Source organism: Orbicella faveolata, unplaced genomic scaffold (genome assembly GCF_042242905.1).
Source record: "Orbicella faveolata isolate gen_17 unplaced genomic scaffold, um_ofav_v1 contig_1, whole genome shotgun sequence".
Lineage (NCBI taxonomy): Eukaryota > Metazoa > Cnidaria > Anthozoa > Scleractinia > Merulinidae > Orbicella > Orbicella faveolata.
The window spans coordinates 5,676,111-5,690,000 of NW_028301536.1; the positions used below are offsets into that span (position 1 = coordinate 5,676,111).

The 13,890-nt window shown below is 39.7% G+C and overlaps 1 protein-coding gene across 2 annotated transcripts in view; it reads right to left on the reverse strand.

Moving 5' to 3' along the window:
• Window positions 1-735: 735 nt before the first annotated feature.
• The window catches only part of LOC110064985 (ATP-dependent RNA helicase SUPV3L1, mitochondrial-like), an 18,447-nt gene continuing 5,292 nt past the window's right edge, over window positions 736-13,890 (reverse strand). The window contains exons 4-19 of one of the 2 annotated variants that reach the window (XM_020772090.2): window positions 13,849-13,890; window positions 13,083-13,251; window positions 12,121-12,232; window positions 11,291-11,368; window positions 10,125-10,216; window positions 8,853-8,904; window positions 8,167-8,301; window positions 7,359-7,452; window positions 6,087-6,227; window positions 5,730-5,793; window positions 4,978-5,058; window positions 3,688-3,756; window positions 2,862-2,972; window positions 2,060-2,208; window positions 1,545-1,741; window positions 736-953 (exon numbers count right to left, since the gene is read on the reverse strand). The exon at window positions 13,849-13,890 is cut by the window's right edge and continues 73 nt beyond it. In XM_020772090.2, coding sequence (XP_020627749.2) covers window positions 1,546-1,741; window positions 2,060-2,208; window positions 2,862-2,972; window positions 3,688-3,756; window positions 4,978-5,058; window positions 5,730-5,793; window positions 6,087-6,227; window positions 7,359-7,452; window positions 8,167-8,301; window positions 8,853-8,904; window positions 10,125-10,216; window positions 11,291-11,368; window positions 12,121-12,232; window positions 13,083-13,251; window positions 13,849-13,890 — 1,585 coding nt within the window. In that variant the 3' untranslated portion in view covers window positions 736-953; window position 1,545. Of the gene's footprint in view, window positions 954-1,544; window positions 1,742-2,059; window positions 2,209-2,861; window positions 2,973-3,664; window positions 3,757-4,977; window positions 5,059-5,729; window positions 5,794-6,086; window positions 6,228-7,358; window positions 7,453-8,166; window positions 8,302-8,852; window positions 8,905-10,124; window positions 10,217-11,290; window positions 11,369-12,120; window positions 12,233-13,082; window positions 13,252-13,848 lie in introns of those variants that run through there. The other variant, XM_089296346.1, reaches the window with a different exon arrangement.

A 13,890-nucleotide genomic window follows, 5' to 3' on the forward strand; every position in this document is an offset into this window, starting at 1 on the left:
AAGGTCGCAGAAGCTGAGTTATCCGGTGGATAGTGTTATCAACCCTTTGAACAACTGGGGTCAGGATTTTAAGAGAATTTCACGCGCCATCTTTCAGTTAGCTTGCTGATTTTAGAGAAACAATTTCCATGTTTACAATCAACAGTCCGTCTAACCACTTTTTCCGGCAAACACCTTACAACCCGGACTTTGTTTTGGCCGAAGAGTGATCACTATGTAGGCATCGATCACCGCATTTAAACAACCGGAACAAACCAGAACTACTACTATGGCATATACCTTAAGGTCATTCCACTGAAATAGAACCTGCACTGAGATTTCTGTCAAACTTTGCCTATTGACTGTTTATATTATAGGAACTTACATTTTAAAATAAAAATGAGGAGTCCCCATGTTCGTTTAGGAGCAACAGCACCTTGTTTGTACCCAATAAATCCTTATAATAGCACCGACGATTTACACTGAGAATTGGTCCATATTTATTTTACATAGAAAAATTTATTACTCAGTTCAAAACAACAGAAAAAAATGATAGGTCACCGTACTCGTTTTCGAGGACATGACGATTTTCCTCTATGGCGAGGTCCAGCTGTGAAGAAAAAGCCGCCATATGCGCGCGCGCTAATTACGTGTGAAATTATGCGCAGTAGGGATGCGCAGTGCAATACTGGGGAATGACCTTAATAGTCTGATTTGGTCTAAACAAAGGACACGACAGAGTACTCGGGCAGAGGCTGTTTTTTCATCGTTTTTATTCGCAATTTTGTACTGAAATGATTTTTGGAAGATAGCCCAAGTTGAAATATGATATCTGAACGAAGCTCAATACAATAATTATACAGATCTTTTGTCGAGTGCAACTGTACATACAATTCAAGGAAAACCTGTCAATGACAGCACTTGACAAATGTCCACAATTTCATGGTGGAAATTTCTTCAAATTTACAGATTTTCTGCAAAGGAAATGAGAAAAAAAAAAAACAAGAAATCCGTTAGTCAACGATATGTTTTGCCCCTTTGAGAGATGCAGAGGATATAATTTGGACCCTTTTCCCCAGTTGTCAAAATCTCTCTACACGTCAGGTCGACGAGTTTCCTCTCAAACGGCTCCATCCACTGCGAGCCTTCACAGCGGTTTAAGTAGCCTCGAAGTTCGTAAGAATTTAAAGAGAAACTGTGCAAGACTTTTGCCATAAAACGCTATAAAACGAGCAGTGTTAGATTAAATCACTAGTCCATAAGCAGGTGAATAACAGTTATTAAATTCTCTTCTCATTTAGAAAAGACTGAAGGATTTCGGAAATTTGGCGGGAACGACGGAGGGAACTGGGCGTGCGCAGTGCGTTTGACCGCTGGGGACTTCGAGCCTGACTGGCTGCTACACCGATGACGTTACATCACAGACATCCGTGTAAGCCTCTGACTGGCTGATGCCCGGCTTTGGATTTTCGCGCGAAAGTAATGACCAATCAGAGAACTACATGGATTTCTTTATAGCTAAGGGCTTATCTCTGGGTTCTTCCTTTGTCTTTCACGTAACTTACCTTAAAATTTATGATATCTAAACCACCTGGCTTGCGCTTCATCGTTAAAGCGCCTTCTGGGTTGGCGCGGTCGCTGTGTTCGTGTTATGTACGCCCCAAACGTGCTTGATGATACAGCTTCTCCTATGATAGCTTCCACGCGGTCCTGCATTTCACAGACGCTCTCTTGATCAACAAATATATGAGGGAATCGATAACTGCAATGAAAAATACACACAAAAATATGTCAAAACAAAAAATGCGCAGAAAAGTACAAGTAAGGCCTTTGCACAACTGCTGCCCAAGGTTGTTATGGGTATGCTCGAAACTAGAACTCGATGAGTTTCCATTTCTAATTATCCAATCACAATACAGTGCGAGGACTTCACAGCTGTCGCGTCAGCACGTGCTATCACGGCAATGGTATACGTCAGGGTTGCCTAGCAACCATTCTAACGTAAACTGCGAAAGCATTAAATTAAAGATGGGATTTCCATCAGTTTTGAGCTGCGGCACACTTGAGAGCCAATCCCTACCAGAGCCACAGATATAGGTCCAGTCCCTCGTGTAGCATCTCTAGATTCTGCAGTTGTTCAAAGGACCTGGGTACACTAGGCGGCCATTTTAAGGACGCTTTGAGCTTTGAAGATGTCATGGCGGAATCACGGCTCACGCATTCTGCAAACTGAAACGAAGGATCGGAATCAAATTGAGAATTGGAGCTCGCGAATAACAAAAAAAAAAAAAAAAAAATGAAAACCTTGCCTCCTAATCTACCGTGGTTCTTGTTTCAGGACAAAAACCTAAGGGTGTGACCATTCAGATGAAAGCTATTGAACAGTACTTTCATGTGGTACTGTTTACTATACTCTGCAAGGTTGTTTCAACTTTTGAATTTATGGATGAAACCCTAGTGTGACCATTCAATTGAAAGCTATTGAGCAGTACTTTCATATGGTATTGTTTATTATGCTGTGCAAGGTTGTTTCAACTTTTCAATCTATGGATGAAACCCGTCGTGTGTGACCACTCAAACAAAAGTTACTGAGCAGTACAACGGCTGAAAAACCCTACCCTATGGGGCCGCACATACCTCTATAGCACATATAAGGGAGTACCCCCACTTTCATGTGGTATTGTTTATTATGCCGTACAAGGTGGTTCTAACTTTAAGTCTGTGGATGAAACCTTACTGTGTGACCATTCAAACGAAAGCACTAAGCAGTGCTCTCATGTTGTGCCGTTTCTCTCCTCTACTTTTCTCAAAAGAAATTTTCGAATCTTCATCCCCTGGCACTTAAACAAAGTAAATGTTCAAGGTAAGAAACTTTCCCAAACCTGGATTGCTAGGTTAATTGTCAGTGGCTTCTTTATATTGATCGGTGCTGTGCTGAACACGTACTGGTCTCTTATGGATAAGGGAATCTCTTGTAATTTTTTAGCTACATACTAAAGAAAAAAGACAACAAAAATAAGCAAGAGAGCCATGTTTGAGCAAAGGAAAGGCGCGGCTTTGCTAGTTGCATTATAAAAGCTATTGTCAGAGACAAAAAGTTCCTCCCAAGATCAAAGCATCAAAATATTCCGTTAGAGGTCGAAGCTTTTACTCACCAAACGAACGCGTGATTAAACAAACTCGTTGCAACAATCATTTCCAGCCAGTCACAACAAACTCAATGGTCGAACGAACCAATAAAACTTCGTGGCAAAATCACGTGACCGACCGGTACAAAGCGCAGGAGACGCAGCTTGGCGAAGACACAATTGGTTTGGGTTTGCTCCTTCTTAGTTGACGATTTGCTTGAAAAAAGAAACGCGCCACTTTGTCACTCAGAACTTAAAACAAAACCAATTGTGACTTGCACGAACCGTTTTCCCGCGCTTTGAGTCGGCAATATGCATTCCCTTCGAGTTTCCATTGATTCACCGGATTGGGCCACAGTGATAACTTTGGTCTTGGCTTTACGACACTCAGTGAGAAAACTGCTCTAAAAACTCCAAGTTTGCCCTAATACGTAGGTCAGAGAACATAGCACGAATCTTAGCGCCATTCACAGAGTTCTGTAAAAGCAGCTCTAAAGTAAACACAACAAGATTACTTTGGAAAATCAGTTGAAAACTGTGTAATAAAAGCTGCTTACATGTAATACAGACACAGGCAAACCTTTTGATCGTCCAAATCGCAGATGAAATAATTGGCGCCATCCAACTGAACCACACTTTCAAACACTTCCTGCAATAACAAACAAATTTCTCAATAAGGAACCACGTTGGAAAAAAGACGTTACGAAAATCCGCTGAAACTGTTACTCGAGGCCTGAAAAATGGCAATAAAACTACTTAAACAAAGGAATACTTCGAAAACATTTTTACATGTTCCGGTATTTCAACGATTCGGGTACTTCCCGACCCTATATATTAATTAAGGCCCCGCCCGCAATACGCCGGCAAAATTTGAAAACGCACCTTTTTTTCTACGGTTAGGCCTACCGTCCACACTAATCCGTCATGAAAACGGAGTTTTTTGAAACCGCTCTTCAAACCGGAGGAATTTGAAAACGCCGGCTTTGCGTTTTAGTGTGGACGGAAAACATTTGAAAAATTTCCTTGTCCGAGTTTTTCTCAACCACACATCCAAAATGGCCGGTGATTGTTGCGTCTGCAAATTCCTCCGGCGTAGTAGTGTGGACGGAGAACATTTGTTCCTTTTTTAGAGTGAAACCTCCGCTTCCAAATTCCTCCGGGGTAGCGCTGAAGGGGCCTAACAATTGGTTCACGCTTTAGCGCGCATCATCGAGTAATGCTGTACGCGGAAAGCTTGGAGGGAACAAAGGAAGCGTAAGAGTTGCTAGCAGCTTCGTGGGTGCTCTTCCCTAAAGCCCTAATGTAACAAAACTCAACGATGTACAGTCACAAGCATCATCAACGGCTTTACAACATTGTTAAAGAAAAACGCGAAGCGAGGTTAACTTCGCTCACGCCATAAGCGTGCATCCTTGGATTTTATAAAATACACGAGAAACTACGCGCGCGCTCATTAGCCGTTAGGTGTGTTTTAATGAGAGTATGTAAACACGGTTGGGACGTTTAAGATTCGCGCGTATCTTTGAGAAATATTTTATAAAATTAATAGAATACTCTTTTCGTGTTTCCCTGACCTCATCTAAAAACTTAGGGGGTTGGGTGAATTCTTGAAAGTTATGTAAACCCTCGACTGCGTCTCGAGTTTGCCCAATTCTCCGAACCCTCCTCGAGTTTAGATGAGGCCATTGCTTAAATGATACACGTTTGTACGTATACTGAGTCAGACAGCGCGGCTTCGCGAGCCTGGTTATAATGCAGATTTGATATTGAGAAATATTTTCTTTTGCTATCATTCCTGCCCGTATTCTCGCTTAAAGTAAATTTTGGAAATCAAACACAGATTATTTCTAGCCCTGTCTAGTTGACTTACGTATAATTTCAGTAGACTTGCTTTTGGTAGTTGTTCAGAGAGCATTTCGATTTGTTCCATGCTTGGTGCTAACCCTGCTGCCTGGTTGAAAACAAGAAAGGACACACAAAACAATTAGCATGTTCTATGTAGATTTTACGTAAACTAGGCACAATTAAACTCATCTTTCGTGTTAAGTCCAAACTTCTCTTGGTGAAATCCCGGTCTATTTCTTATCTGCGTGTCACTTAATTATCTAACGCAACCAAAGGACACTTTCTGAAAAATAAAACATCCACAACACCTGGACTTTCAGTAATGAAGTCCTTCAAGGTTGTTGGTACAGAGACGGTACAGAATCAGTTCAGAGTCAGTACAGGGTCGGTATAGAGCCCAGCGGATAATAAAGTCGGTACAGGGTCGGTACAGAGTCGGTACAGAGTCAGTACAGAGCCTGTAAAGAGCCGATACAGAGTCGGTACAGGTTCGGTACAGCGTCCGTATAGACTCGGTACAGGGTCGGTACAGAGTCGATACAAAGTAGGAACAGAGTCGCTACAGAGTTGAGACAGGGTCGGTACAGGGTCGGTATAGACTCGGTACAGTGTCGATACAGAGTCGGTACAGGTCCCGGCGAGAAAGATGGCCTCTTCATCCTCAAGCTGTCTGAGTTCGGGTTTTGAACGCTATGGACATTTTCCTTACTCCGAGCTCGGGTTTTGCAGCTCGGACAACTCTAGCACAACATCTGGATTAAAAGAAAACTGATTTACCTGAACGTCTTCGATTGGTTCTTTCATCAGCCTTTGAAGAACTATGAAGTCCTGACCACTCAACCTGTTACAAGAGAAAAAAAAAACCCTGAATTTTGGGGTATAACACAGGTTGCCCAAGATCACTAATGACATTGGAAATATATCAAAACCCTGACAAAGTGTTCCGTCAAATTTCCAGATACTCCGAAGTTCGACAACAATGCTCTGCGGCGCGTCGTATTTTCAACTTTCTCCTTGGTATTTGGAAATTCGATGAAAGAAATGCAATGAAATAGTGTGTCTCATCGCGTTTCACGTTTTCAAAGTGTAATATAAAAAAGTATTTGCTGGAAAAAAATTTGAACAGCTTCTTACGCAGTAGCTTCCCCCTCGGGGTGATTTGAGCCATATCTGCCAGCTCGACCAGCGATCTGCTTTACTTGAGAAGAAGTCAGCTGTACAGTGCGGGTTCCATCGTATTTCAACAGAGTACTAAAAACAATCCTTTTAATATTCCTGAAAGAGCAAGCATTAAAAAAACTGATTACCAACTAAAACAACACACTCTTGCAATTCCGTCGATTATTATGCATTTTGTAAATTTACAGTACAGCACTTTTGCATAAAGAAATTCATCACAAAAAAGCGGAACTTATTATCGCGCGCCGCGCTGTGAATACCGTGGAAGCTCTCATAACCCGGGACACCTCCGGAACGCGAAAAAGGTAACAGTAACTGGAGCTAGCCGCTTACGAGAATGGTTCTTATAAGTGACCACTGGAGGTGTAAAGAATGTATGGCCGCTTAACGGAGCTTGCCCAGCTAATAATAAACATTGGCTATACCAAAAAACATATATATTACCGTACTACTGTAAATGAATTTGTTTTATTTCATTCAGTGCCTTGTGCAATACCGCGTTAACTTCGCTGTATACTGCATTACTAGGATTGATCCCTGGTGATTAAAGAACAAGTCCTAATTGCAACCAACGTTAACATTAACAGTCTCACTGTAACAAAGTACAGTGATACAGTTTGCAAATGTTTATGCACTGTAAAATCATTGTGACGAACAGCGATGTGAAGTTGATTGATTATAAATAGTAAGATTCACTGGGATCTCCTTTCGGGTGTCTGTTTACCTGAGCTTACAAAAAAAGAAGAGTCTAGATCGCAAGCCCTCAAAGTGTCCGCGGCCGTTTACCAGAATGTCCGCTTACAGGAATGAGTAAATACAGAGTTTTTATGGAAGTTCAAACGGGTTTTGTGAAGGCGGTCGTAAGTAGCGCTGTCCACAAACCAGAGTGTCCGTTAAGAGAGCTTCCAATGCATTTCACGAAAGCTAAACAACAAATCAAACCCAAGGCTAGAAAGCAGGTGAATTTTTCAGTCAAAATAAGCTGACAGTAACCGTAACTTTTATTAACATACAATTGGGTTACAAGCCTTAGTAGCTCACAGCTAGGAAAGCTATTCTGGGCGAGCTACGATTTATTAGCTAGTTTAGTTAAAAGAGAGAATAAGACAAAAACGGTAATTAAAGAAATTTGAGCAATATTCGGTATTTTTCGCAGCACAGCAAAGTCTGCACAACGAATCTGCACCTGATGCTAAAGAATCTAGATCAGCTGTTTATATGACTTACAAGTTTAGCCCCATTCCAATAGCGTCCGATGCCACAAGGACAGAACACTTGTCTGAAGGATCATTGAACTTGTACGCCTGCTCCATTTTAGTGGCTGAAACAAGACAACAGTCATAAGTTTTCTGATTAGTGTTTCCTTGGAAATTGTGCCAGGTTAAGTTCCACACTAAGTTTCAAATTAGCGTTTAATGAATTCAGAAGAGTCCACAAGTCAGGCAAGGAGTGTAATATGTTATTACCCATTCATACCCCCTCAATGGATTTTTCCCACTGCCCCCCTCCCCCCTGACATCCAGTTCAGCTCCACACTTTCTTTAAAAACATTGGCTTTTCACACTTCCCACCCCTCACATTTCCAATGACTATTCATGGGGTGGGTATGGATTTTTCCTGGACCTGCTGAATATTGACTTCGATCTCTTTCTGTGTGTTTATAGACCTAGACCAGGTGTCAGTCCATAAACACACACACAAAAACTTGGCCAATATCTATCTCACCTCATGCTTGGTCAATAACTCATAACGCTAAATATTTAAAGGACCTGAGTCACGGTATTTTGAGTTACCTTGGACGCGTACAAACCTAACTTAAATTGAAGGAAACCTGAAAATAATAGTTTACTAAGACAGAAAAATACCAAAGAGATGTTAGAACAAACCATAAAAAAACAAGGATGATTAAAGACGGAGAAGATTGACGCGGATTACAAACGACGCCCTTTAAAAATTTGGGCCAAAATTTTAAGATGCACAAACCGCGATGTAGCCCCTCTAAAACGTAGATGTATGCAGACCAACGTTTCCTCACCTGGTGGAAGACCTCCATAAATAATGGCACACTTCTGTTTACTGTCCTTTTCAATCTCCCTTCTAACTTGATACAAATCACGCTGGGAAAATGCCACAACACAATCTCCTGGCTTGATCTTTTTAAAACTTCCGCCTTCAAAAACAAACCAATTATTGGTAATAATTACACTCAGATAAAATATTAATCCTGACAATAGCAGAAATGTCAAAATGGTGTAAATTAATAGCTTTTGGTATGAATCTGATAGCGTTCTTTCATGGATGCCGTTCTCTCAATATTTTTCTTATTTTCTTATTGTTCACTATCTATTCTGTTGTAGATAGTGAGTAGCCTGGCAGTGTGCGGTTGTTAAAAAAATCACGGCCGCTTCTTTGCTTTTCCGAAGTGTCTGTGAAGAGGATTTAGATAAAGTTTTGAACGACTAGTCAGTTTACACTGAAACAATTAGATTATTTGCTCTCGATTTCTATGCGTGATAGAAATCTCGAGTTCACGATCTTATTGCTAGATATTACTTTTTGTTTAAACGATTTCTTTGGCTTATTTTACACTACCCATCATATTTTTGGGCCCTGTACATGCTGAAGGCTAACACCAGGGGCTAACACCCCAGAATCAGACTGGCTTTAAATCTTATGTAACTATTAACACTTTGTGATGATGGAGGTTATTATAGTACTTACCAAGACTATTTTGGCTGATATCCAGAGGAGAAAGTCTGTCATAATGGTGAACCTGTTGTTAAAAGTATGGTTTATTGTTGAGCACCACCTACATGTACTAGTAAAATACCTTACCGGAGGGATTCAATTTAGTGCCCTTCTTTCAATAAGCAACACCTTTCTGATCAGTGTCACGTTGAGTGCATTATATATACATGTTATAAGTGCACCTAACATATTCCATAAGCACCCACTTCTATAAATTCACCTCGTTGAAAAAGTAACATTCAACATAGCACTGACTGATCAGACAAATAAATCACAAGTAAAGCCTGGTTTCTCATCTGAACATAATATCCCAGCTGAACATAACGAAGTAAAGGTGTTATGACTACGGGAGCCCCTAGTATGAGCATTAAGTTAAAGAATCTGTTGTAAGTTGTTTATTAAATTGCTTAGTCACATTCATATTTTTGATGTCAAAAAAGAAATGAGTGCCCCAACCCTAAGCTCCTGCACCAATAAGCACCCTCCCCTGATTATCATGAGCTAATACATGTAAGAGAACATAACTGAAATTTTGTGTCCCAGGTGCCAAATTGAATCATCATCATTTAAGAGTAAAAGCATGACTGTACAGTGACTGTGTTTCTATCAAGTTAGAGAAACACAAATGGATGTTTGGGAGAACGAGAAATGCTATGGGACCACAAGCCAACAGGTAAGTGTTTTCACAACTTTTTCAAGTTCTCCCAAACTTTAACCAGTGTTCCTATAACTTGATAGAAACATGGAAAACATGTTTTCTATTTCTTGTAGAAAACACTGCAATGAAAAAAAAAAAAAAAAAAAAGACAACAACTTGTGTACTTTGATCATCAAAATGCAAATTCTCTTTGCTCATGCCATCATTAAGTCACGAGCTTGCTCTGTGTTCCTATCAAGTTACAGAAACATGATTTTTAACCAATCAGCATGCATATTTTCTTAGGGCTGTTTTCTAAATTTATGGTATAATTCACCAAATTAACTGCTGTCCAATGGCATGAAGTAAAAGAAAACCAAAATCCCTGTGATTCCACATCAATTAAATGCACATTTGCCACTTGTGAAAACATCACTTAGATTCAATCATGTTTTCATGATAATATTTCTGCATCCATCAGAAAGTAATAATTATAGATTTGTGGATTATGTATGAGTCCACATGTAGCTGCATCACACTTACAACTTATTTGCTACAAATAAGCTTTCCCAGCGACAAAAATATATACAACAGTATATATTTATTACCTCCATTTCATCATTGCAAGAGGACACTATTCTTTTTACAATATTTATAGCAGAGCTTTCTCCACAAAGGTGAATTTCCAAGCATGGAAGACCTGTTCGAAAGACAGTGTACCAAATAACACCATGTATTAATTTCCTGACAGCCTGTCATAATCAGTAATCAATAAAAACAATGTTTAGCATTACTCAAACATTTTGTCATAGTGTCTCTCTAATTTCAGTTTTAAAAGCATTTACTGCAATTTGAAAGCAACCAACCCCCCGTTGGGCTATTCATCAGGGTTTTTGAGACAGGCCAGTCCAAATTGAGGTTGTACTTCCATTTTCATAGGAGTTATGGCTACCAGCAAAAATCACCATCTTATCTACTCCATGATCTCAGCCAGTTACTCTGCTTCAAGCTGTTTGTCTGATTTGTTAGAAAAATATGGGAACATCAGCTGCCTATTCAGACAATAAGTGGAGACATCTACTGTACAGTATGAAGTGGCCTAATTGTTACCAGCTGCCTGTTCGGACAATAAGTGGAGACATTGACTGTACAGTATATAGTGACCTAATTGTTATCAGCTGCCTATTCAGACAATAAGTGGAGACATCTACTGTACAGTATATAGTGACCTAATTGTTAGCGCTCAACTCTGGATTGAGTGGTCTGGGTTTGTGCCATGGTTGGTGCCATTGCATTGTGCTCTTGGGCAAGACACTTTACTCTCACAGTGCCTCTAACCAACTCCACCCAGGTGTATATTAAAAGGGTATCTGCCAATTTAATGCTGGGCAGTAACCCTGCAATGGACCAGAATCCCATCCGGGGAAGAGTAAAAATCCTTCTAGGCAATTAATGCTGTGAAAACCAGGATAAGCTCCAACAGTATGGACCACTTGGCAGACTTACTCCCACTATAAGGTGGCCTTTTGACTTATTTTAATATCAAAAACTTTGTGACAACCCTGTTTGATGTGGAAGACAACACTTTGTATGATAACCCAAAACATGTGTGATCAGCACTAGTTCAGTAGAACATACACAACCTTGGTCATGAGCAAGATCAACAATATTACTGCTGTGATATGTAAACAAATTTCTCCCAACAAATACAACAAGAACTGAATGGTGACTAGAAAGGAGAATTTGTTTCTTGTAAAGAAGCATAGGAACTCACCTAGAAGAGCACGGGACCATGCCCAGCCTCTGTCACTGTCTTTTATCATCTGAATTTCATCTATTACTGCACAGTCATCTAATCAGGATTATCCAACACTGTTACTAGTTTGAAGTTATATCATGGTTGATATAATATTAATTACAAGTATATGGCTTATAATTTATTATATCTGGGAACTACTGAATTCACAGGTTTGATTGGCTGCAGAAATTGATATTGGCCACAGTCTACATGTATTTTCTCATCTAGGCCAGCATCTGCAAGTGCAAGATTAATTACATTGCAATCAAATGGTTAAATTTAAGTGTTGCAACAGTATTATGATATTATTTGATGTTTACCTTCACTTTTACCAAAATAAAGGAGATTAACTTTTGGCTAAGGGAAACAAAAATTAGTTCAAGATAGTCACACACACACACATAAGTGCTGACCTCAAAACAACAAAATTTGAAATAGCCAACAGTAAATTCATGACTGAAAAAATAAGCCTTCAGGGCAAATCTACAGGTATGGGTAAAACTGGGGAATATACCAGTGATATTTAACAATTTCAAAAACGATGCGTGCTGTAAAAAATGTTGGAAGGATAATAAACACAACAACTTCCACTTGGAGCAAGAATATGCTTGGATATTTGTCCTTGGACATTACATGTATCTGTTCTTCAAAGCTCATCAAAGTTCCCCAAAGCGATCAAAACGATCAGAAACTGTTTGCTTCTCGGTATAGATGATGTCTGCGGACAAATATCTGAGCATATTTTTGTGCCAAATGGAGGCCATTGTTTATATCTTGCTATTTCTTAAAGATACAACATTACATACAAGGTGTTCTAGTAGAGCACATCTCAACACTACAAGCAATGTGATTGGCTGGTTGATCTGGTGATACTGCCCATTGCCGTTCCTCACCAGTGACTAGGTCACAAGGCACTCCCTTTAGGAATGATATAAAAAAAATCCATTAATTGTAATAACAAAGGCAAGGGCTCTTCAATAAAAAAATATTTCATTTTGTTAATTTAGCGAACAGATTCAGGTAACTTTTTCAATCAGTAGTCTCAAAAAGTTATTCAAAAGCCCTCCCTCCCCTCCCAGCCTCAACAAGCCAAGGAAATTACAGCAAAAAAATAATTAAGTGTAAAGATGAGAGAAGATGATATCAAAAATTGTCTTCAGATGCAAATTATATTCCACAGGCACTTCTCATTCGACCAACAATTCTGAAATTTTTGAAATGGTAGCAAATGGTACTCAGATATTTCCAGGAAAGTTTCCAGAAAATCAAAGAATTGTTGAATTTCCAAAAAAAAAAAAAGTTCTGATAATGTGGATCTCTGTGAAATCCTTGATATCAGCCAGCCACAGGTCTTGCAATTCAAGCTAGGATGTCAGTTGCAAGCTATAATGGAAGGTTTCTGATTGCACAGGAACCAAGTACACTGTGTCTATAAATTATATTGGGGGAGCAGGGATAGTGCAGTGGTGAGAGCACTCGCCCCCTACTAATGTGGCCCTGGTTTGATTCTGGCCCAGTGCCATAATTATTTGGGTTGAGTTTGTTGTTGGTTCTCGCCTTGCTCCGAGGGTTTTTCTCTGGGTTCTCCCATTTTCCCCCCTTCACAAAAACCAACACTCCAAATGCCAGTTTGACCAGGATAAAGGACTTGCATGAAAACCACCTGAGGCTGATGTGGCTTCTTCTCTAAGTAATGTTAGTAATTTATTTCATTTTATTATTTTATATAGAAGTGCATATGCCTACGTATGTGCACAACTTTGCTCACAGCATCATTTGTTCTCCTGAATACTTCTGTGGCTAGCAGCCGCAGTGGCCCACAGTACAATCCAGTGTCAGCTTCTCGGAATCTCTCAATAGCTGTGTGGGTCTTACCACTGTTTGTTGGACCAGCATGAAATATAATTTTTCTTTTCATTTCCCTGGCGAATGGGAACCTAGTGTAACACAAAATAATTGGGAAGGTTATAAACAAGTGATCGCATTACAATATTATGATCAGAGAACTGAAGATGCCAGTCAATTGAAGGGTTAGTCTCATTTTTACAACTTGGATATCTGGAGAGAGAGACTACGAGGCAGAGCAATGAAGTGTACGTTGCACAAGAATGCAACACAATGACAAGGGATGTCTGTTTTTACTCATTCTATCATAAACCATTAATTCTACATCCAATAAAGCCCTTGCAGGAAAACAAAGAATACGACTTGGTATAGCAGAAGTTACAGAGCAGTTGTTTCCTTTCTAAACATGTAAGAGGTAAAAAACAAAAAAACTTGGACAGAGAGAGCAAAAAAATAAATAAATAAATAAATAAATAAATAAACTAAATGAGCAGAAGAAGAGGGGGGGGGGGGGGGGGAGGAAGAGAATGGAGGGAAATTTACTCCTCAAGCTTTCACACACCCCTCCCACTCTCACAAGGATCAGCTGCAATGCACTCTAAATAGAAGGTAACAACTAACTTTTTAGTCATTAATTAAATAAATAGAGTAATAAAAACTGATCACTGAACCAAAGAGAAGTTACTCACAGATCAGCAGGACCACGCAAGTCTGATATCTTTTTCACCTCA